The sequence below is a fragment of the Momordica charantia genome, assembly GCF_013281855.1.
Source record: "Momordica charantia cultivar OHB3-1 chromosome 2 unlocalized genomic scaffold, Mcharantia_2.0 BLBB01000002.1, whole genome shotgun sequence".
Taxonomy (NCBI): domain Eukaryota; kingdom Viridiplantae; phylum Streptophyta; class Magnoliopsida; order Cucurbitales; family Cucurbitaceae; genus Momordica; species Momordica charantia.
Genome location: NW_028275160.1, coordinates 8,908,580 through 8,932,327, shown reverse-complemented (window position 1 = coordinate 8,932,327; position 23,748 = coordinate 8,908,580). Strand labels below are relative to the sequence as shown.

The 23,748-nt window shown below is 35.8% G+C and overlaps 3 protein-coding genes across 8 annotated transcripts; 2 read left to right on the top strand and 1 right to left on the bottom strand.

Moving 5' to 3' along the window:
- Nucleotides 1-1,942: 1,942 nt before the first annotated feature.
- On the bottom strand, nt 1,943-3,159 carry LOC111017922 (uncharacterized). 4 transcript variants are annotated; one of them, XM_022293815.2, is made up of 3 exons: nt 2,760-3,159; nt 2,569-2,670; nt 1,943-2,480 (listed from the first exon to the last, which is right to left on the bottom strand). In XM_022293815.2, the coding sequence occupies exons 1-3, from the start codon at nt 2,997-2,999 to the stop codon at nt 2,304-2,306; spliced, it is 519 nt and encodes a 172-aa protein (XP_022149507.1). In that variant the 5' UTR covers nt 3,000-3,159; the 3' UTR covers nt 1,943-2,303. The 4 variants fall into 4 exon arrangements, with proteins under 4 accessions (XP_022149507.1, XP_022149506.1, XP_087977150.1 ...); XM_022293814.2 differs by having other exon boundaries at nt 2,569-2,676; nt 2,760-3,156; XM_088121024.1 differs by having other exon boundaries at nt 2,291-2,470.
- A 3,503-nt stretch (nt 3,160-6,662) lies between these two features.
- Nucleotides 6,663-14,993, top strand: LOC111017894 (putative receptor-like protein kinase At2g23200). Of its 3 annotated transcripts, XM_088120374.1 has the most exons (5): nt 7,006-7,146; nt 7,262-7,521; nt 12,076-13,050; nt 13,405-14,133; nt 14,419-14,993. In XM_088120374.1, the coding sequence occupies exons 1-4, from the start codon at nt 7,144-7,146 to the stop codon at nt 14,129-14,131; spliced, it is 1,965 nt and encodes a 654-aa protein (XP_087976500.1). In that variant the 5' UTR covers nt 7,006-7,143; the 3' UTR covers nt 14,132-14,133; nt 14,419-14,993. The 3 variants fall into 3 exon arrangements, with proteins under 3 accessions (XP_087976499.1, XP_087976498.1, XP_087976500.1); XM_088120372.1 differs by having other exon boundaries at nt 6,665-7,521; nt 14,419-14,992; XM_088120373.1 differs by lacking the exon at nt 14,419-14,993 and having other exon boundaries at nt 6,663-7,521; nt 13,405-14,254.
- A 2,814-nt stretch (nt 14,994-17,807) lies between these two features.
- Nucleotides 17,808-21,809, top strand: LOC111017940 (putative receptor-like protein kinase At2g23200). Its single transcript, XM_022293837.2, has 3 exons — nt 17,808-18,518; nt 19,058-20,050; nt 20,646-21,809. The coding sequence occupies exons 1-3, from the start codon at nt 17,875-17,877 to the stop codon at nt 21,487-21,489; spliced, it is 2,481 nt and encodes an 826-aa protein (XP_022149529.1). The 5' UTR covers nt 17,808-17,874; the 3' UTR covers nt 21,490-21,809.
- The last annotated feature ends 1,939 nt before the right edge of the window (nt 21,810-23,748 follow it).

The window sequence follows — 23,748 nt, the reverse complement described above, 5'->3', positions numbered from 1 at the left end:
ATAAAATAAATATGTATTTATAAAAATATCTTACCTTTTGTTTTTCTTTGAATGGCACAAAAATAATATTTGGTTGATCTTACCTGGTATAAATTTGTAATTTTATGTCATTTTTATAAAATTTTAAACCTTAAATACATATTTTTTCATGGGCTATTTTTGTAATTCCCTAAAATAAAAAGAATAAGAGGAAAAAAATGTTAGGAGCGATAGAGTATGACGTCAAAAATTTCATCATCAATTTAGTCATTTTATCGACGATAATGTCAACCTAAATATAACTCAACTGATTAAGACATCTATCTCCGACCAAAACGTTGTGAGTTCGAATCTCTACCTTGATATGTTGTACTAAAAAAAAGAAAATTATCCGAGTGTATATCTGCAAAAATTGTGATAATGTGATCGTAATAGAACACTTGAGAGGGTAAATGAGTAAATTCAATGCGACTGAAGTATAATAGAAAACCAAACTCTTTTACGACTCCTAATGCGGCTGCCTTAGATTAAGGTAATACGAATATATTAAGCCCATTTTATAACTATTTTTATTTTCAGTTTTTAATTTTTCTATTTTTTGTTTTCAAAAAGCAAAAATTATTCAGATTTGATGACTATTTTTTTAAAAGTTAGAGAGATAGAAGGATGTGCTAGAGTGAGGAAATATGAGGATATTGAGAAATAAAAGTTTGGAGAAAGAGAGAAATTTGTTAGGGAGTAAAGTTAGAGAAATAATATTAATTAAAAAAAAGAAAGAAATGTTAGAAAGAGAACAGTTAAAGGGTGATAAATAAGTTAGAGACAATATATTAAAGATAGAATATTATTAATTAGAGAAAGCAAAAGAAATGTTTGTAGTAGAATATAGCTTAGTGGTAATTGGCACCTATTTTATTTCTCGAAATTAGATGTTCAAATCCCCTACCTCCAATTTGTTGTACTAAAATAAATGTTAGCAAGATTTTCACTAAGGTTTTACTTATATAATATTTTATTTATATTATGCCAAGTTTGCAATTATCCTATAGGCCGGGTACACATTCTCTTTACAAGATTAAGCATTTAAAAGATTAAGATTAAGGTAAAATTAAGAATTTAAAAGATTAAAAACCAAGTTGTGAAAAGCAAGATTAAGAACAACTTCATACATTTAGCCTTTTACTTACATTTTTTAAAAAATATTTACTAAAATTCTCTCATAATCTTAATAGAATCAAATATGTGGTAAATGTGGAGACTCATAAAAATTTCTAGAACTGCGGGTACATATTCTCTTTATTTAATACTAATATTTCCTCTTATAAACAATTCTTTAATATTGTTAGACCACACATTATTTTTAAATAATACTAACTTGGTTGGTAATTATGAATGAGAATAATATTCATACTCCTATAGGCTAAACTTCGACAAGAGTTTTATCCACCCCACTAGTCGCGTAGGGTCATGTTCAAGGAAGTCCTTCAAAGGAGGCAAATATACATAAAAAGAGGGGGAAAACCAATTCTTAATTGTTGGTACTAAAAATAGTCAAAGCGAGGTTAGCTCATGATAATTGACATATATCTCCAACCAAGAGGTGATTTAGTAGCCTGAACTCACCAAAGCTCTTACTCAAACGTGTGATTACAGGCACCTATCACCCGGCACAATAGCACCACTAAACTTGGTGGTTGTTGCCACTCACGGGTTCCATATCTCCTTCCCTTTTTCTCGGCCCCACAAATGGAAAAAACTCCCCATGAAAAGAGTTGATGACCTTTCACATACTTCATATTACTTAATATTATTATTTAATTATTTTCCAGTAGTCCAACTTTAGCAACATTAGTTTTTATTCTTCCTAACTTTGTATTACATTACAGTAATCCACATATCATAACATAAACTATCAAATGTATTATGTAAAAGATCAAATATGTTTCTAATATAAGAAAAAATAGATGATGGAAACACACCCAAAATCAGTATGAATATTATAAACGAGCATACAGTTATGAGAACTTTTTTCATTACTTTCAATAAGTATTAGATTACTCTTAGCTCACATAATATGAAAAGATTGGTTCATTGACTTGTACAAACATAGTTTAAGCAGTCATTTGAAATAACCATATTCTGCGGTTCCTCATAAATTTGAGCTCATTAAGATATTATTCATCCGTCAGTCTAAAAGTCAAAAATTCGAATCTTCGTTTGGAGGAGAATAATGTGGCCGCACGATTCAATCAAGGTTATTAGGAGGCAATCACATTACATGAACTATTAAGCTTCACTTCGATTGAGCTTCTGGGATTTGAAGATCAGATGATCATCACTACCAATTTTTGGTAGCCAGTCATTAGTTGCAGGATTGCTTTTATATCCTCCATGAAAATGAACTCTCCCATTTGCACCATCAATAAATCCAGTTTCAATACTTTCATTTTCTCCTCCTTCAATCCCCACCTGTATGAACCCACTCCCCCGTCTGCTTCCAGCTCCAATTTCCAATTCAATGAACACAATCAATTTCATCAAACACCCAACAAATTTTAATTTCAAGAAAAAGATGGAAACAGAACAAACCTTGTGATGCCGTTTCTCGACTGAATCCAACTCCTTGTAATACTGCGTCTCCACATACTCCTCCTGCACCAGCAACGAATCCCCCTCCCCCAAGTGCAAACCCTGTAACTAAAAATTTCTAAAAAATCAAACCCAGATCAAGATTCCGCAGAAATGAAGAAAAAAAAAAGAGGGGTAAAATCGAAGCCCACATGAGACTGGGACTGGAGATTTAGGAGCTTGTTGAGCTCGGGAATGGCCTGTTGTGAGGCGATCTCTTGAGGTGGGTTTTGTGGGGACGAATCGGGTTCGCTTCTGCTCGGTTTCGTGGGACGCTTGGGTGCGATGGAATCGAATTGGGCTCGAATCTGATTGGTGATCAGAATCTGATCTTCGTCGGCCAACACGACGTCGCTAAGGCTGGGCTTGCCCGCCGCGACCCGCCGCGCCATGGTAGCTCTGGTTCTGGTGGTGATGTTGTGGCGTGGGTTACGTAGGCAGAAAACCGTGGGCGACGGCGTTGAAAGTTTGAAAGTTGTTTTCTCTTTGGATATTTGAAAACGACTTGTTTTTGCACTCTAAGAGGCCTTTAAAGCATGAGTTGGGGTCCGGTGTGAGTTTGGGTTTTTAAAGCCCAATGCATGTTTTTAAGGGAGGAGTTATTGGATGGTTTCACAAGGCGGCAGGAATGACAAAAATGTATCTACTGTTTTATGTCGTGTGCATATATTCTTAAAGTGATTAAAAAAAATACAGGGTGGTCATCATCTTCTAGGTGTGGGTGGCCCACCAAAAAGGACAACAATTTTGGGCGAGGGGTGCACCTCACGGTACAAGATTCTGGCAGGCGGGGGTGGACGTTCATGACGTCTGGTGTTAAGCCTTGAGTTAAAAGGTGTATGTTGTCATGCAATCAATTGAGGTTGAAATTGTACGTGCATGCATATAATCAAGTGAAAATGCATATATTCTGCGTTCTAAGACTCGGGCACTTAGACTTAGTAAATGCAAGTAAAATCATGAGAATATGTTTGTTTTGCCTGGAAAATCAAGAATTGTTGATCAAATGCGCTAGCTACATTCTTGTTGAGATTCCCTGCTGCACCAAAATTCACCAGGTGCATTTCTTACCAAGACGTACATTTCAATTTATTTTGACCGAACATTCCATGAAAATCAAATGTCCACACCATTCTTGCTGAGATCACGCAAGAGGAAGTCAAAATTAGTTGATCCAAGATTGTTCTAACCTCCAAAATTTATCTCCAACAAAAAAGCATCCTCCAAGCTTATAAACACGTCGCAAAGAGATCATTTAGGAACCATTCCAAGCTTTTGTAGTTCTCTCTTTAGTTTTTTTTAGCCTAATTCTTGAATTCCAATGACATTTGATTTCGTTTATGGTTTATTTCCATGAGCTTTTCTATAATTTGCTTTGTACTCTTTTTGAAATTTAGTTGACTTTATTTTGTCTTCTGGTCTTGTAATTATTTTTCTAATTTAATTTAATGAATTTTTTTTGTTAATCTCTCTTATGATTTCGTTTATTCAATTGTCATGAGTAGCTAAATTACATTTTCAACTCTCCTACAAATATCTTAGTTTCCTTATCTTTTGAAGGTGAGCACATCATTTTCTCCCCTCTTACCTATCTTGATCGATATAATTCATCCAGTTGATTTACTTGTTGGTCACTCGTTTAAACCACATTAGCTTGAATTTAATTCTGAAAAGGTTAGAATCGAACAAGATTCTTCGAGATAAAACGGGAAATTACTTAGAAATAAGAACTAAAACAAAAACTAAGACATAGACTCTCTTACTCGTTAAACGAAAGTTGAAGTTTTCATTATTTAGAAATCTAGTATTTCATAGACGTGTGTAAATGCTAGCCTAAGCTTCTAAACAAACTAAAAACGGTATGGAATAGGAGTCAAATCAGTTTGCATAAAATGAGCGAAAATGTGTCTGACGCATCTAGTGGGTGTGTAATTTATCTATTTAAAACTAAGTAGTATTAGGGGGATTATATTGGCTTTCTAAATTATGTTTTCCTGGTATTTTTAAACTGTGTTCCCAACAATTCCAACTATTTTTCTCCTAAACCCGATTCAAGCAATTTGCAAATTTATTTGAAAAGGAACTAGTCCCTATGAGACGAATTCGATATACTTTCATAATTATTACTTGTGATAGTGTGTGCTTGCACTCTACCTCAAATTGTTAAGCAAATGTGCAACATCTAGTAGGTGGCACCTTCAACTGTCGTTCTATCCTCCATCCTGCTGTAGGCTGCAGGTTGCAACTTGCAACGTGCCTCTCGTGCAACTCCGATAGTGGTGTGCCCGTATAAGTCCACAGTGTATGTTTCTAATCGTCTATGGTCTCGTGTCCAGCTATCTTCCGCAATGCTCGACACGTCACCTGCTCGAATTTCTCCCTACACAGTTTCCATTCATCAAATCTCATCCCAACTCTAGCATCACTTTAACGAAAATACCTATATGATAGTTCTTAAATCAAAATAATCAAGATAAATTTGAATTCGCTTCTAAATCAAATAAACATTAAGTGAACATGAGCATAGTTCAACTAGTTAAGACATATATCATGGACCATTTAGAGGGTTGAATCTCAACCCATATTAAGAGAAAATTGAGCAAATAAAAAAAATTATCGCTGCACTATTGGGTCGAGAGTACATTGAACCCAAACCTATTTTTCTTTCTTCTTTCGCCTTTTTTTTTTTTTTACGAGAACAGAGAGAGGTTTCTCTTTGACAGATAATTGTTCAATCAACATAGCTTGTAGATTAATTTGTGAGCATTTTTATTTGGGAGAAGAGTGAGAGAAATAATTGTAGGGCGATTGATTATAAACCCTTGGAAGTTTTTGTGTCACGTTTTAGTTAAATCAATTAGACCTAGCCTACATTAAGTGAATCAATATAAATCTTGTGTCAATTTTCTATTTTCTTAATTTTTATTTATCATTATTTTTATTGCTCAAGGTTTAGGTTCAATTCATCTACCTTTTTAAGCTTTTTTTTTTTTTAATAGTTGCCTTTTCTTACTCCCTTTTAACTCCCCCACATGTTTTGAGTTCAAAGGAAAAAAAAAAAAAAAGTCCCAAAATAAGTGGTGTTTTGTGTAAGTGTATGAATTCAAACATCTTTTTTTAAAGTTAGATAAGGCATGCAGCATTTGGCATTGCTATCAACTTTTGGGGTGTTTCCTCCTCTTTTACTCTTTATCTTTCACAAATGACAAATCAGCTAATTAAAGTGAATTGAAGTTGAATCAAAGTAGAGCAAGTCTGTCTTTATTACCATTTTAAAAATATCATTCAATTATTGCACCAACTTTAATCATTACACATAATGTGGTTTAAATTGGTTATGGATATGTTTTGTTATATATATTTTCAAAAGATCAATTTTACTTTATAACCTTTGAAAGTTGATCTATGAATTATTGGAACCTAAAAAAAGGAAGAATAACCCAAATACATTTAAAAAGAATTATCATTCTATTTTATTTATTTATTTTGTTTCAAAGAACTATCAAATGGTTAGTTTCTGGACAGTTGAATTAATGGAATAGCCGATTTTTTTTTTCATAATTGAAAATGATCGGCTATATATTTATGATCATAAATAGTATTTTAGTGAAGAATTGAGTTATTATCCAGAAAGATTATATATATATATTTAAAAATTAAAGGATGATATTTGAACCGATAGAATTTTAAGCTGTGAAAATGAGTTATTACCTAAAATAAAGTGGCTATTCCCTCATTTTCGTGAAGAAATGAGTTATTAGTATTTTAGCGAAGAAATGAGTTATTACCCCTCATTTTTGGAGCCAATAAGTTTTTTTTAGTCCCCAAATTAATCTTGGCTCCGAAAATGAGGGAATGCTAGATAGACTAGAATAAATGTTTTAACATTTTAGAAAAATAGGTTATTTAGTTTTGTTGAGTTCAAAAATTGCAAGATATAGATCGGACACATCGATCTTTGAAACCAGCATCTTGTCGAAAAATGAAATCCAACCAAGATCGATGAGTTAAAAGAATCCTATATTAAGGGACATGTTAAGTATTCTATAATAAAAAAATAAATGATCTAACAAAAATTTATAATAGACGTAAACTACTCATCGACCCATGAATATGGATAATAATTAACTTATCTAGGGAGGGTTTAGGATTTAAACTCATTTACATCTTTTCTTTTTTTTCCATACTCCCCTAAAATATGCAAGCAACTCAGCCAAGCCTTTCATTTCTCATTCCCAACAAATCAATGGCAATAATACCTATCCTCCTCCACCTCCTTCCTCTTTTACCTCTTCAATTCTTCTTCCCTTCTATAATCTCTGCAGCTTCTTACACTACTTTCAACATGTATTTCCTCAACTGCGGATCGGAATCCGACGCCAATTTTGGGCTCCAACGGCGGTTCATCAGCGATCTAAAGCCCGACCCTTTGCCGATCGAGGTCCGCCCCGGAAAGAGCAAACTCATTAGAGACGACACCATCTCAACAACCATACCGGAAATCTATCACACAGCAAGAGTTTACAATAGGCTAACATGGTACGTTTTCAACAGCATCAATCAAAATGGCACCTACGTGGTGCGCCTCCATTTTTTCCCACATCAAAATCTCCCTCAAGCTCGGTTTAATGTGTTCACCAATAATGGATTTCAGCTGTTATCAAATTTTTCGCGTCATAACACTGATCTTAAGACACCAACTGTTGAGGAGTTCATTTTCGAGATTGAAAGAGGCCCTTTTGGCATCCATTTTTCCCCTTTGGAATCGTCTCTGGCTTTTGTGAACGCCATTGAACTCTTTCTTGCTCCTGAATTTTCAAAACCAGAATCTGCTGATGCCGTTTTAACACAAGGAAGAATCAACGATAGCTTCCAAAATGAGATGGCTTCCCGAGCATTTCGTGCTACTTATAGGTGATAAATCACAAAAGCCTTTAAGCTTTTGGTAAATTTAATATATTATTCTTATATCCTTTTAACACTCTTCGCTGGTAAGTTAGGAAACAATTAGCACGAGGGTCAAATGAGTTAACCGTACTAATTTTGTTAGATTACAAGTTTGTTAACTTTTAAAAAGTTGCATTGTTTTAGTTCTATTTAGTAATTATAAATTGAAAAGGTTTAAATAAATATATGAACTTTTAATTTTGTGTAATTTGTTTAACATTTATGTTGGCCAAACAAAGTCACATATTGGCCAGGGAACATATTTATCCATGATATATAAGAGAGGACAATTATCTTCATTTGTATGAGACCTTTAAAGTGAAATTGAAAGCAAAGTCGTGAGGGTTAGCTCAAATCTGACAATATTATACCATTGTAGAGATACTTGAAGTACGAGGGTATCGTTGTCCTTAACAAGTGGTATCAGAGCTATAAGAGGAAAGTCACATCAACTACTTCGAGGGGACCTAAAGGAACGACAGGCAAATACTTCAACATTCATATGGAGGACGGCACATTGGTGAACTCCCACATAAACGAGATGAATAAACTGATGAATCAGTTAGAGTCGATGGAGATCACTTTTTCAGGGGAAGTGAAGGCCATAAATTAAAACGACTGTGTCAATTTCGTTGGAAGAAACACTACAGGAAGCTTAAAGAAGATCAAGAAAAGGAAATACAGACAAATATTTTGTCAGACTATGACATGTTGTTAGCATGCGGTGAGAGTTACACGACATTTGTGGATCTGTCATTAGAATGGGTAGTGGATACTGCAGCTTTGATGCATGTATCTTTAGACAAGAGTTGGTTCACATCCTTTACTATAGGTCATGGCGTGGTGTGGATGAGAAATGGGAGAATCTCCAAGAGCACAGGAATTGTGATGTTCGTTTGAGGACTGACAATGCAACCGAGTTAGTTTTGCATGATCTTACGTATTCATATTCATGGGGTTCCATCTCAAAACCAATTGGCAATGAGAGGGTAGCTCATGTCTATTATAAACTATTGTTAGGTCCACTTATTTCTGAAAGAGTATTTTTCGGACTTTATTTATAAATATGCTATTGCTAACTAAAGAAATAGGGAAAGACAAAAAATGTACAAAATATATACTTAACTAATTTGAGAGGGAGAATATAAGATATAAAACCTAACAGTACCCACAAGATTGACCAACATAAAGGCAACATAAAAATGCTTACGGATTTACTAAGGACAGTGAGTGATTTTAGGAGTTGCAGTAGCTAAAATCACTATGTCTGAAGGAGTATTCTCATGACTTTATGCCTCCATGACAATGCACACATTGAATTGATTGTGCACTATTTAGGGGATTGGCTACATACTAGATTAGGATCCTTTGACAGTATTTAAGGATTAACAGTGCATACATTCAACTAGTAATGATTGAGAATTTCAGTTGAAGGTTATGACAACTGTAGTATTTTGTCATTAGCTACGTACCCAGTTTTAGGATAAATTTGATATTAGCAGGGAAACTGGATAATGAAGGCTATAGAAGTGAGTTTGGAGAGGATATGTGGAAACTCATGAGGGGATTCGAGGAGTGATTGTTGGCCACAGATAAGCTTCAATGTATGTGTCAAGGTCTGGCGTTGCAATGGAATTAGAGAGACAGGTCACAGGGCTGCAGATAGTTTAAAGGGAGACTTGATAAAACTATCAGCATTGAGAGTTAGGACAGATGAGGAGAATCTGCCATCAGTTCGAGTTCAATAGTTGGGAAATAAACGAAAGGAAAGGAAGAATAGCTTAGTGAGTTGTTCAACAAACTGTCAGATTTTAGCCCCAGTTGCTGTCAGACAGATTAGAGAGGTGATGAAGTCACGTAGGCGAAAGAGTGCATCAAAGAGAAAGACTATAGTTGGCGATGAAGTCGAGGGTGAGGACTCTAGCTTGACAACATACTTGGTTAGGTTGGTCAAGCCATCAATGAAGAAGCTTTCTTTTTGGAGTCGTTGGGTGCGATCAAGGAAGGAAGCATCAGGGACCACTTAGTTCCAGTAGGAGTACATGGATGTATCTCTTACGTCTAGAAGAAAAAACCATGTAGGATTGTCCGAGCCTTGGTTGGCGCCAAGAAGATGTTAGTGTAAAAGAAGATAGCTCAACAGCAACAACAAACACAACAACCTATATGATTAGCCGCATCCTTCTTCTACATTTTAAGATTCTAAATATTCAACCAAATATTTGGTCTCAATCACAACTCGTAATTGAGATTATCAATTAAAGCATATTCCATAAACAAGTCTTAATCACAGCTCATAATTGAGATTACCGTTGGAACATATTCCAAAACAAGAGGAAGACTTTTGTTATTTTTTCATTGAGAAATCTCTTGCCTTTTTTAGCATGACCTGTGTGCTAGTATATGTATATTCCTTGTGCATCAACTGAATCAATACAATCGGTATAACATTCAGTTTGGAGTGTGTGTAGACTATTAAAATTTGTTCAAAATCTATATGGTATCAGAGCCAAAAAAACTCAAACGAGCACCTAATCCAAAAATGGGATTCGGCCTAAGATCGGTGAACCCAAAAGAGTATCATCTTTGAGGGACACGTTAAGGATTCCACATTGATAAGATAACAGATCTGACAAATGTTTATAATAGACATGGGCTTAGTCTTCTCATAGCCAACTTGTTTTGAGATTGAACCCTGTTGGAGGCAATTCTCACAATACACATGGCACACGTTGGTTGCAAACCTCAAGTTTCATCAACTCGGTTTCATCCATTTTCTCTGTAGGGCAACTCGGATTCTTCCTGACTTTGGCATCGGAGGCCACCTGGGCCGAGGAGGCAGCGCCCCTGCGATGTCGCGATTCCTTGCACACGGATATTTTTGCGTCCTTAGCGCAATGACGCTGTAACGACGTTATAAATACTACAGTTTCAAGTTTTAGATTTTATCAGTGTGTTGTTGCACATAGTTTATAGAAGCTAGTAGGCCTTTAGTGAGGCATCTAGAGAGAGAGTATCTTAAGAGATTATTGTATTGCGCATTGTATTACCCCAAAATCATAGTAGAATCCTTTGTCGCAGGAGACTAGACGTAACCCATAGTTGAGTGAACAAGTATAAATTGCTTGTGTCGTTTATTTGCTTTTCTCTATATATCTTATTAGAGTGGTTGATTTAGTTTTCACTACAGAACTGTAGAAGGGAAAAAGTTTCTTGGTAAGTAATTTTCTTAACAAGTGGTATCCAAGCCATGGTAAAAAAAACCTAGCAGTTTGGGAGGAATCTTCGTAGAGGAGAGCTAATAAGAGTGATTGGTAAGCCTAATAGTTATTGCGGAACTTGTGGATGGATCTCAAAATCGAAAAAAAAAAGTGATCAATATTAATATTCATGAGATTCATCTCAAAACCAATTAGCAATGATAGAAGTAGCCCATGTTTATTATAATACATTGTTAAGTCCCCTCTCTTTTCAATGTAAAATCCTTAACAAGCAAGGTGCTCTATGCTCGGGTGAAGAGCAAGATATGCCCTATCAAGTCAAGGTAGATTGATAAGAAGCCAATCACAGTCAAGTAGATTGATAGGAAGAATGATGTTTCTTTGTTCGAGGGGCGGAGATTGAAAGTGCAATAGAACGACACCTAGTGTTCCCACAAGGTGGTCCGTGTAGCAAGTGATATATCTAGAAGTGCTGGATAGAAGCAGGCTCTCATTGTCAGTTGAGAGTAGATGAATGCATGACTTATTTAAGACAAGGTACAAGTGACACTTTGTTTGAGGAAAGTATTGTTAAGTTTCTAAAGTGTGCAAACAAAATCCTACATTAATTAGGGAAGAGATTGATACATGATATATAAGAGAGAACAATTATCTTAATTGGTATAACGTCTTTTGGTGAAATAAAAAATAAAGTCATGAGGGCTATACATAAAGCGGACAATAATATCATATCATTGTGTGATACTTGGGTACGAAAGTTCCTTTATTTTTAACAATTTATACGATACACTATATAATGTTAAACACATGAGAACTATTAGCAAGGGTATTAAAAATTTAAGCTAGATTCGTTCTCGTACACATACATGAATTGTTAGGTACATTAAGTTATGTATTGAGATACATGAATGGTGTGTATACATGTATCCATATTTATTTTGTGTCTTCTCTTGTGTGTTTTATTTTGTGGCTTCTCTGGTATGTTGATGAGTTTCGTAAGAGAACAAATTTATTCTCTTCAAAGTTGGTGAGTTTTAGAGTGAATTTTAGTGAGGGCTTATCAACGTTTCTAACAAAAAGGGCATGAAATTTTGTTGGTTATCACATACCGTGAAGTCGTGTCGAAATTTTTTGTGAGCTTAATACAAAAAGACGAGTCATGCAGGTTCCTTCAATTTAGGATTAAAAAGGTAAAGCTTTACTGATTCTTGCTTATAAATCAAATTACTTTGAAATTTTCATACCTCTATAAGAAATATTTTAAAGATTATGGTTAACTAAACACAATTGTTAACAGCAGGGTTTCGATGGGTGGTTCCTTGGTCACTCCAGATAACGACACCGTTTGGAGAACTTGGTTGCCAGATGATGAGTTTCTGGCTTCTCCATCGGCGGCAAAAAACATTAGCTACAGCGGAAAAATAGAATATATGGCGACTTCAATTTACGTAGCCCCAATTTATGTGTACAACACCGCCAAGGCATTGAAAATGGACACCACTGGACGATCAAAGCTTTCAAATTTAACATGGGCTTTCAAGGTCAAGAAGAACGGCAAATACTTTGTTGTGCTCCACTTCTGCGAAATTATAGTCGAAGAACGAGGCAAAGTTTTACACTTCGATTTCTTATCCGGCAGTAATCGGGTCACTTTGTTAGGTTCCACCGAAAAAGGCCATATTCATCAAATTGGGGAGCTATTTACGTTAAAGTTTGTCATTGGTTCAGACGATTCAGGATATCTCAATATGAGTATAGCCCGTAGTAGAGATGCTCCACAGTCAATACCATTCTTGAATGGAGTAGAGATTATGGAGTTGATTGAGAAATCGTTTGTGGGTGCTCCTGTTTTGAAGCTGAAGCAGAAAAAAAATCACAACTTGGGAATTGTGGTTGTTGGGGTTTGTGTTGGTGGGGCTGTAATTACGGGGCTACTGATTGGGCTGATTTTGTGTTACTTTAGAGGTCCTTTGTTTGTTACTGATCAAAATGAACGTCCATTGGAAGGAACTGTATCCATTGTGGATCTTGCTCCCAATTTTAACCTTAAACTGAAGATCCCGTTTGGGGAAATAAGTGCGGCAACTGATGGGTTTGATGAGAAGAAAACGATTGGAGTTGGAGGATTTGGGAAGGTTTATTATGCCAAACTTGGGGAGAAGGAAGTGGCTGTGAAACGAAGCCGGCCTGGATTTGGACAGGGTTTTAAGGAGTTTCACACAGAGATCATTATATTGTCTCAGATTCGACATCGGCATCTTGTTTCGTTATATGGGTATGTTGAAACTCTTCCTTAACTCAACAATTTAAGTCGATAGGACATCCTTGTTTCAATGATCTTAAAAATATAAGTTAATGGGTTAGAGTGTCGTTTTATAGGATATACATAATGTATAATATTTAAATTTGTTTCGTCTCTGAATGATTGTTTGGGTGACATGGGATCTCAAAGAATATTCTTGAGGTTTTGAGTTGAAGTCACGTTGACGCAATTTCTACCAAGCAAGAATCGGTACAGGTGTGGGGATAGATATGAAGATATGAGTCGTGTAGCCCATTTCTTTTTTATGTTATTTATCTCGAGGTGGGATCTTTAACCCCAAATCTTTTATGGCTATTCTTTTAACAGGTATTGCCACGAAAATGAAGAGATGATCTTGGTTTACGAATACATGGAGGGGGGAACTTTGAGAGATTACTTATACGGTTCGAGGAAGAGCCATGATTATGATCATCATCCTCCATTGTCATGGCAAAAAAGGCTTCAAATCTGCATCGACGCAGCAAAAGGGCTTGATTATTTGCACACTAGTACCGCCGCCGGCGTCATCATCCACCGGGATATTAAAACCACAAACATCTTGCTCGACAAAAACGCCACGGCGAAGGTCGCCGATTTCGGGATATCGAAGTTCGGAGAATCCGACGCCAAAGAATTGTACACCACCATTAGAGGAACTTACGGATATCTAGATCCAGAGTACCTCAACACCGGCCAGCTGACGGAAAAATCCGACGTGTACTCCTTCGGCGTCGTGCTTTTAGAAGTTCTCTCTGGGAGACCTCCGATCGTCAATTCTGTTCGGAGCGACGAAGAGATAAATCTCGCCGACTGGGCGATTCTCTGTCGAAGCAAGGGAGTGGTTGAGAAGCTGATTGATCCGTTTCTTATGGGGACGATCGAAGCGAACTCATTGAGGAAATTTTTGGAAGTTTCAGAGATTTGTGTGAGTGAAGTTGGGGCGGAGAGACCTTCAATGCACGACGTGGTGTATGGTTTGGAATGTGCTTTGAAGTTTCAGCTCAAACCTGTTGTCAGCGAGAAGGCGTTTGACTGCAACACCACCATCGGTTAAAGGTAAATACTTTGCTCGTAAGTATTTTTCTTAGTTAAATAAGTTGTATTCCCATTGTAGTTAGGGTTCAGATTAAATACATTTTGTAGTTTCTCTCTCATATATATCACAATTTAAAATGCACATATATGCTTTATTAATAACCAAAAAGCTATGCTAAGTTGGCAGATATTCATTTCATTTGATTGATACATCTTGTATGATGTGCAATTTTAGGTGGTTATGGTTTTATAAATCTAGTTGTGTTAATTGTTATAATTATTTTGATTAAGTTGATATGTTTTCAGACTGTGTTGATGCACTACACTGAATGAGTTGGCACTACACTGAATGAGTTGGCATGTCAGCAATAGTCCCACATAGATTTTGAGGTTGGTTGCCAAGCTGTCGAATTATTTGCATAAATAAAACCGATGCTGATCAACCATGTACATTTCGAAGCTCAAGTTAATATTGAGTTCAAGTTGGGTGTCAAGACGAGCTTATGTGAAAGCTAAGAGACTGTACAACCTTTAAAAATGAGAAACTCTGTCTTTTATAGTAGGGGAGCATTGACGTTTTACTATTGCAACGGTCATATATGTCATTTCATTGAATTTTGATTGGCAGTTGGAATATTTTTTTTTTTATAGTAGAATCATCATTTTGTGCTATATGCATACAAGCATGATGTGTAGGAAGAAGAAAGATCATATTAGATTGGAAGCAAAAAGGAAGCGACTAGAAAATGGGAAGCTTCACAAGATAAATGGACAGGCATTTCTAAACCCTCTACTAACCTATGGTAGGATATCAAAATCACGATATCTACTTGGTCTTTCAAATCTCCTTTTTTGTAATTATGATATTGCATCAATTTCTATTGGAGTGCTTCATTTAGGTCTCCTCTTTTTTATATTTCTTTCGGGTACTTTTTATATCAAATAAATAAATGGATGGGAAAAAGCAGGGAGGGGAAGAAAGAGGGAGTTGGATTTACCTTTTTTTTTTCTCTCTTTTTAGTACATAAATAAAAATATTAAGGGGAAAAAAGGAAAGGGTAGGGTTTGAGGTCTTTTTCTTTAAGTGCTATATATAAATTATAAGAGTAAGCAGTAAATATTTACTTAAAAAGTACCAAAATAAAGAAATTTTATTTTTTATCCATACTAAGTTCATTAAAATTTATTTGATTCCAAACAAAGTTAAGAATTTTAAATCATTTGTATCTTTTAAAATTTTAGAATTTAAGATTATTTTCTTTCAACTTTGGATGTCAAATAAAGCATAAATGAATGCATAAACTAACTGTAATTTTTAGAAATCAATTATAATAAATTAATAGAAAGAAGAATGGAGAAAAGAGCAAAATATCCCATGCCCCACTTATAAAGCTATAATTGGTGTGTGTGTGCTTTTTTTTTTTTTTTGGCGAAAGTAAACAAAAGTTTCTCCTCGATAGTATGAACTTTTGAATTGATATGTTTTTAATTTAAAATAATAAACGTGCTAAATAAACAAATATTTTTAGAAAAAGCAATAATTTCATTAAATTAATAAAAAAGGATGGTGTGTTTAAAGAAAGTCTCTCCCTCCCCACCCTCATTTATGATCAAAGTAACAATTCTGGAATTTTGATAGCCCCTAAACTTGAAAGTAATAGAAAATCAGACCTATTGGATAATTGTTTTATATTTTTATCTTTTAAAAAGTTAAAAAAAACTAGAGATATATGTTAAAAAAAAGGTTACATTATTAATAACGTGAGGTAAAAAAATTAGTCACAATTTAAGATTTAAATTTTCATCCTAAATGACCATAATATTTTTTTGCTCCCCATCCTTTATACGTACGAAAAGTAGTAGAGATGAATGCAAAATGAGACGGAAGAGATCTTTAATTACTTTCTTCAAAAATAAATACATCATATTTTTAGTGGTGATTAGTAACTAGATTTATATTGATAGATTAGGAAGTAAGTATTATTCTATATCTTTATCTAGATGGCTTAGTGCGTTATGCTCCAAGTCTCTAATTGTTTTGTCGTATAAATTTTGATCTCTTCATTTTCCTCGGTAGGGATTAAGTAACGCTAAGTATCGCCTAAGCATTGATATTTCTATACATATTTATATATGGCGAGTGTAATATTGATATGAGTAGTTCATCAGTATTTTTAGAGGCGGTCACAAATATAGTAAAAACATTTAGTAAAATTAGCAAAATAGCATTCACAAATTTTTTCAAATATAACACTTTTTGAACCAAAGAACGGAGGTTCAATTTTAAACTTACAACTTTATTCAAATAATATATATTTGTAATATATTTGATTACTAATTGATATATATATATATATATATATATATATATATATATATATATATATATATATATATATATATATATGAGTATCTGATATATTACTGATACGTGAAAATTTGTGCTATATTTGAAAATTTTAAAAACCAGGTGACATATTTTGAAATATATAAAAGATTTTTGCTATCCAATGCAATTTACCATATTTTGATCATGGAGTAAAAGTATATATTGATATGATATGGAATGGTTTAATCTTAAATCTAGAAGATTGTGTGCATGTCAGCCTGGTCGGAGGTGAGGTGGCTACCAATAAAGGTTCGTGACGATCTCGGTGGACAATTACTTGGCGTGCTAGATCTTGGTCACGCTATTTTTCGTCTGAGTTGGAATTTTCCAAGTAAACTCTCTTCTATTTTACACTCATATTACTAACGATTAGTTAAAAATATCGATTTTATTGGAGGTCAAAATTATAGGTCAGAAGTACCATGTGGGCATGAGAACTCTGAAAGTTTGGGAAGACTAATAGGCAGACCGGCCACCTTCCTTGGTGGGGCGATGCATATAGATCTCAATGGTCGACCTTCTTAAACGACGAGCTAATGATCAAAGCACTGTACCTCATTACTTTTAACCATTTTTCTGGCAACAATACACTACGATTTACAGAATGGTTGTAATCATTGAGCAAGTGAGATATGTAGACCAAAACGTATAAATAGAGAGATCCGCTTTCATTTTCCAGATACGTGATACTATTATATTACTCTCTCTGAGAATCGATCGCACATAGACTCATAACTTGAGCATCATGACTTTTTTTCTCTCTCTATGTAGGTTCTGAGCATTTGTCGACCTAATCATGAGTCTAAGCTTCGCAAGACGATCATATCTCAAAGGAATGTAGTCCATAAAATTGAATCTAAGTTCCAAATTCATAAACACAACCTTATTCTTAAGCTCTAGTTAACTTAACTTCCATATGTAAGTTAATTGATCCCCTAATTAGGGGTTCCAAAATAAGTGGGTTTGTTTGTGTGTAAATATATGGAGATTCAAAAACATCTTTTCAAAAGTTGAAAAAGAGAGTGCCTGCTTTCTTGAATCTTTCTTTGCTACCAAACAGCTTTTTGGACACTCTCTTTTCACACCTATCCTCTCCTGGTGCGCACCACTTGTATCTTTTCTTTGTGTGCACTCACAAATGACAAGTCGAGTAAAGCAAGTCTTTTTTTATTAATAACTTAGAAAAAATCAAGTCTTTCTCCATTGACGCCTCCTAAAAATCGTCAATCAATTATTGTATCCTAACTTTAATCGTTATCGTACCGAACTTAAGCATAGTTAACTTATTAAGTCATAAATCAGCTTCGAAAAGGTATATTATTTCTTCTTCACTATCCCTTCAGGAAAAGCAAGAAACTCACCCCTATGCAATAATGTCTTTCCTCCACCTCTTTCCTCTTCTACTTCTTCAATTTTCTTCCCCTTTTCTCATCTCTTCAGCCTACACTCCTCCTGACAAGTACTTTCTCAACTGTGGATCTGACTCCGACGTCAACTTTGGACTCAACCGACGGTTCATCGGCGACGCGAAGCCCAGACCGTGGCTGATCAGCCCTGGAAAAAGCAAACGGGTTAAAGACGACACCATCTCGAAAACCATACCGGAAATCTATCACACAGCAAGAGTTTACAATGAGCCAACATGGTACGTTTTCAACGGCATCAATCAAAATGGCACCTACGTGGTGCGTCTCCATTTCTTCCCACATCAAAATCTCCCTCAAGCTCGGTTTAATGTCTCCGCAAGCTCTGGTTTTCTATTGCTGTCCAATTTCTCTGTCCATAATAGTGGTGCTAAGACACCAATTGTTGAGGAGTTCGCTTTTGAGCTTCAAAATGGGTCATTTGGCATCCAATTTTCTCCGTTACAATCTGCTCTGGCTTTTGTGAATGCAATTGAACTCTTTCTTGCCCCTGACGAATTCAAACCACAGTCGGCTTACGCCCTTTCTGCACAAGTCAGATTCAACGGCAGCCAGTATTCCATGCTTTCCGAAGCATTTCATACTTCTTACAGGTGTTAAGTCATACTCCAACTCTAAACGTTTTCATTACGGTAAATTTAATCTTTGATTCAACGTTTTAAACTTTCTTTTAGCACGAACTTAACCAATGATTGTCGCCCACATGAGCATAACTTAGTAATTGGCACCTGTTTCAAATCAAAAGGTTGAGTTCGAATCTTCCATCCCACTTGTTGTACTAAAAAGCAAGTGATTGTGAGCTATTAATTGAATCTTTTGAGTGGGTGAACCAACAAATTCTCTACACTTAGGAGCATCTACGCAAAGGTCGGGAGACATCAAAAATTTTTGGTATTAAGTTTATTAAAAGGTTAGAACTTAGTTTTAGAAGTCAGAATGATCCAGAAATCTCAAGCTTTTACCAACTGAATTGTCACAGGGGTAAAGTTAATATAATTCATATTGATAAGCAACAAAGCAAATATTTTAATTTTTGATTCATTTATGCAAACACATGAATCACTAGCACACGACCACTCCTGACAAAAGCTTAAGCAATGGATTACAGATTTCTTAATATTCTTGATAACAGGGTTTCAGTGGGAGGTTCCTTGATCACACCAGATAACGACACCCTATGGAGAACTTGGTTGCCAGATGATAAATTTCTGGCTTTTCCATCGTCTGCAAAAACCATTAGCTACGGAGGAAACATAGTATACAAAGAAGTGACAACAGGTTACACAGCCCCAACTTATGTGTACAGTACAGCGAAGGAGCTAAAAATGGACGCCACGGGACGCTCAAGGCTCTCAAATCTGACATGGGTTTTCAAGGTCAAGAAGAACACAAAGTACTTCGTTCAGCTCCACTTCTGCGACATTATAACCGAACAACGAGGCACAACTTTCCGTTTCGATTACTTCCTCGGCAGCAACCGAACTTTTATGGATTCCAGCGAAAACACTGACATAAATGCTTTTGCAAAGCCATTTAGGCAGGAATTTGCAGTTGTTACAGACAATTCAGGGTTCTTCAACACCGGCGTGGCCAGAAATGATGATGCTCCATTGTCAAGGGCGTTCTTGAATGGGATTGAGATTAGGGAGCTGGTGGAGAAATCGTTTGTGGGTGCCATTGTTGAGACGGCGGAAGAGAAGGGAAGAAATCATCTCAAGGGGGTGATTGTTGGGGTTTGTGTTGGTGGGGGCGTGGTGATTTTGGGGGTTGTGATGGGGCTGGTTTTGTGCTATTTTAGAGTTGGGAAGTCCAAAAAGTCTCGGCCTTTGCTTGTTCCTCAGAATGATCCTTCGGAGAAGATTGTGTCCATTGAGGATCTTGCTCCTAATTTGAACCTTGAGCTGAAGATCTCGTTTGGGGAGATAAGTGCGGCGACTGATGGTTTTGACAAGGATAGAACCATTGGTGTTGGGGGATTTGGGAAGGTTTATTATGGCAGACTTGGGGACAAGGAGGTGGCTGTGAAACGAAGCCGGCCTGGGTTTGGACAGGGTTTGAAGGAGTTTCAGACTGAGGTCATTATTCTGTCTGAAATTCGACACCGACATCTCGTTTCGTTATACGGGTACTTGTTAATCTACTGCTTCAAAATGTCTATTTTAGTTCTTCAACTTCTAAAAAAAGGAACACCATTATATCTTTACCCTTTATTTTATTTTTAATAAAGGGACAACACGAGATTAAAATGTATATATATACATACATTAGAGCTACAAAAATTAGTTGAGAACGAAATAATATCAAGGACAGAAGGGTTGTTTTTAAAAATTAACGGACTAAAAATTTAATTAGGATTGAAATAATTGTCTTGCAATGGTGGTAGGTAGGAAGATGTCTACTTATCCATAAGCAAAGTTTTATCCATTTTTATTAGTCTACTTTTCGGAAAATAAGCCTTTCATATATTTCTATACTAATTATTATTGAAAATTGTCGGTTCATTATTTAAAAAAAAAAAGATTCTGTGAGTGCACTCTTCTTTCTTACCAGATATTCCTATGAAAGTACTTAAAAGTTCTTATACCTATCTTATATTGGCCATCAAGAACTAAGAGAGAATAATGCAAAAATATATGATCTTCTAACAAAATAATGAGTTGTTACTTTTGCTACATATTTCAAATAGTTAAAGGCTAAAAGGGTATTCTTTTCTCTAACAGATATTGTGATGAAGGCGAAGAGATGATCTTGGTTTATGAATATATGGAGGGGGGAACTTTGAGAGAGTACTTATACGGTTCAAAGGCCCGTAATAATCCTCCATTGTCATGGAAGCAAAGACTCGAAATCTGCATCGACGCAGCGAAAGGACTCGACTATTTACACACGGGTTCCACCGCAGGCGTCATCATTCATCGTGACATCAAAACCACCAACATCTTACTCGACAAAAACTCCATGGCTAAGGTCGCCGATTTCGGGATATCGAAATCCGGTGTACCGGACGCCAAGGAATTGGACACCACCATCCGAGGAACCTACGGATATCTGGACCCGGAGTACTTCAACACGGGCCAGCTGACGGAGAAATCCGACGTGTACTCCTTCGGCGTCGTGCTTCTCGAAGCTCTCTCCGGGAGAGCTCCGATCGTGGAGTCGCTCCCGAGCGAGGAGATAAACCTGGCGGACTGGGCGATTCTGTGCAAGAGCAGGGGGGAGGTGGAGAAACTGATCGACCCTTTTCTTGTGGGGACGATTGAGGCCAATTCGTTGAGGAAATTTGTGGAAGTGGCGCAGATGTGTGTGGATGAAGTTGGTGCAAAGAGGCCTTCAATGCATGATGTGGTGTATGATTTGGAACTGTCTTTGCAGTTTCAGCTCACGCCCACAGGCGGGGGGAAGGGATTTGATGGCAGCACCACAATTGTTGATGCTCAGTGGGAGATTCCTTCCATGGCGATGGGTGATATTGATGATTCTGTGATGATGATGATGGATGAGGACAGCACCACTGTGAATGCAAGAGAATTGGTGGCGCAGTTCAAGATTGAGTGTGCTAGATGATGGTGGTTTTGTTTGGTGTGAGATGTTTACTTTACACTAATGTCTTCAATTGTGGAAAACAGAATTGGTAAGTTGTTACTATGAACAAAGGGGTATGAGCTTTACAAAACTTTGTAATGAACTTGATGACAATAATGTGTTTTGTGTGTTGCTTGGAACGTAGGATTGGATGCAATGTGAATATAGTTCGACTGTTGTATACGTGCATAATTAAATAGCGGAGAAAATGAAATCTGTATATCACAAAGTAGTTGTGATAACTAAACTAGCTTGGTTACTCGGCCTTTGTTAATGATACGGATAAAGGTGCTTTTTGTTTCTTTACTTTCTATGAAACTAAAGAATGATCTCCCGAAAAGATGTAGAATACTAGTAGCGGATTTTCTCGTGTCGAGGTTTTGAATCGGAATAAGTACACCAATCCTATATTGTACTCAAGCTTGCATGAAAACGATCAAAACACCAATTACAGATTACAAGCAAAAATTAGATCTACGAAGAAATTGAAGATGTGATGAAGTAGAAATTACACACCAGATATTTTGAGTGGTTCGGCCAACAGAGATGCCTACATCCACTTTGGTGGGAATCTTACTGTTATCACTAATATAGAGAGTTTACATAGTATATATGTGAGCCTCACAAAATAATTCTCTACTGCCCTTAATCACACTCAAGCGGCCAATTAAGTAGCTAACTAACCCAACTGATAAAGAAGTCAACTAGCTCCAGCTCACCACATATGTGTCATGGTTTTCAACATCTCAAATTCAGACAGAAATTCTAAGCACCATCCAAAATAGTTGTGATTTGACCAACTTGTTGCAACATCATCGACCAGACAACGTCATCTCTTAAAGGGTCTATCATGAGAGAAGGGGTTTCGAGTCGCTACCAAAATAAAAAAAAAATAAAACAAATCTATGAAAAACAAACTTTGGTTCGGAGGTTGATTGAACGTTAGGTGGCCATCATGAGTTTGAACTCATTCCCTCTTAATTAACTCAGTCTCTTTGGAACCACCCATAATGGTTAATGTCTCACATTTTATTAGTTCACACTTTATAATAAAATATTAATTAATAGATATGAGTGGCATTAGGAAATTTTATCACCTCAAAAATATTAGAAGGTTCCAATCTCCGTGAAATTTTGACGATGTGGCCCATCGTGTATCGATGACATGATTATATAGACAAATAATATGGTGACATACATGAGTAGCTAGACCATGTATATGTTGATCGTGTCTTCTAGAGACAACTTAGTGGCTGAAGATTTTTTTAAGGGATTAGTACATTGATAGGTTATTTAGAGACTATAATTAGATAAAAGGATTGACTTGTATAAAATTTACACAAAAACAACCTCATTTAGGATGGTATCCATCACCCAATTTACTAATATATCCTATCTCACCTCAATATTAATTTAATTTTAAAAATCCAAAATTGGCTAGTTGTAAATTACATTTTAAATCCCTTAAATTTTGCCTAATTAGATTTTCCAATAGTGAAAATATCAAATCCCCAAAATCCTAAATTATTGAAAAAATTCGAAAATTTCATTCCTCCTACTTTTCTTCTTCTTCTATCGTTATATTTCCGTCCATTCATTCGTCTCCGGCCGCCATCTCTGTTCTTCTTCGTCGTCGGAGCAATCCGTCTAGCTTCTTCTTCTTCTCCAGCCGCCCGTCCATCCATTGTTTCCTTTCGTTTATCCCGAGGTTTCTTTTTTGTCGTCAGCCGCCCATCGATCATTCCAGCCTTCTGTTTATCCCAGCAATTGTCTAGTCGCCGACCGGAAGGTTTGTAGGTTATTTGCTTTGTTTATTAATTGTAGAGGAATATAGTCGTATATACTTTATGACCAGATATAAGTTATATCTTGATATAAGTGTATGTTATAATGATTATAGTTTATATCACCATTGTTAAGTGTATATTGCTTAAGTTTATAGCCAAATATAGTTTATATTTCTATATAACTGAAAAGGTAGTCGGATATACATACATACATAGATACATAGATACATACTTTTATATAAGTGTATGTTATAATGGCTATATTAATATTTATGTTATACTTTTAAATATTTGTAATAAATTTCATTCTTTAGTATAATATATTAAGGAGTAAATTAGCAAATTATGAGAATGATTGATTTAGGTCGCAGAATAATTTAATGTTTACAAAAACAAATTTGTAATATTAATCTTTTACATTTAAATAAAAGACAAATTATAATAAATATAAATA

What these genes read in the sequence shown, in the direction of transcription:
- LOC111017922 (XM_022293814.2), bottom strand. Translation starts at nt 2,999, where the DNA reads ATGGCGCGGCGGGTCGCGGCGGGCAAGCCCAGCCTTAGCGACGTCGTG. An exon ending in ATCTCCAGTCCCAGTCTCAT is followed by an intron (nt 2,677 to 2,759) that starts GTGGGCTTCGAT and finishes AGAAATTTTTAG; the next exon opens with TTACAGGGTTTGCACTTGGG. An exon ending in TCGAGAAACGGCATCACAAG is followed by an intron (nt 2,481 to 2,568) that starts GTTTGTTCTGTT and finishes TGGAAATTGGAG; the next exon opens with CTGGAAGCAGACGGGGGAGT.
- LOC111017894 (XM_088120372.1), top strand. Translation starts at nt 6,806, where the DNA reads ATGCAAGCAACTCAGCCAAGCCTTTCATTTCTCATTCCCAACAAATCA. An exon ending in GCATTTCGTGCTACTTATAG is followed by an intron (nt 7,522 to 12,075) that starts GTGATAAATCAC and finishes TGTTAACAGCAG; the next exon opens with GGTTTCGATGGGTGGTTCCT. An exon ending in CATCTTGTTTCGTTATATGG is followed by an intron (nt 13,051 to 13,404) that starts GTATGTTGAAAC and finishes TTCTTTTAACAG; the next exon opens with GTATTGCCACGAAAATGAAG.
- LOC111017940 (XM_022293837.2), top strand. Translation starts at nt 17,875, where the DNA reads ATGTCTTTCCTCCACCTCTTTCCTCTTCTACTTCTTCAATTTTCTTCC. An exon ending in GCATTTCATACTTCTTACAG is followed by an intron (nt 18,519 to 19,057) that starts GTGTTAAGTCAT and finishes TCTTGATAACAG; the next exon opens with GGTTTCAGTGGGAGGTTCCT. An exon ending in CATCTCGTTTCGTTATACGG is followed by an intron (nt 20,051 to 20,645) that starts GTACTTGTTAAT and finishes TTTCTCTAACAG; the next exon opens with ATATTGTGATGAAGGCGAAG.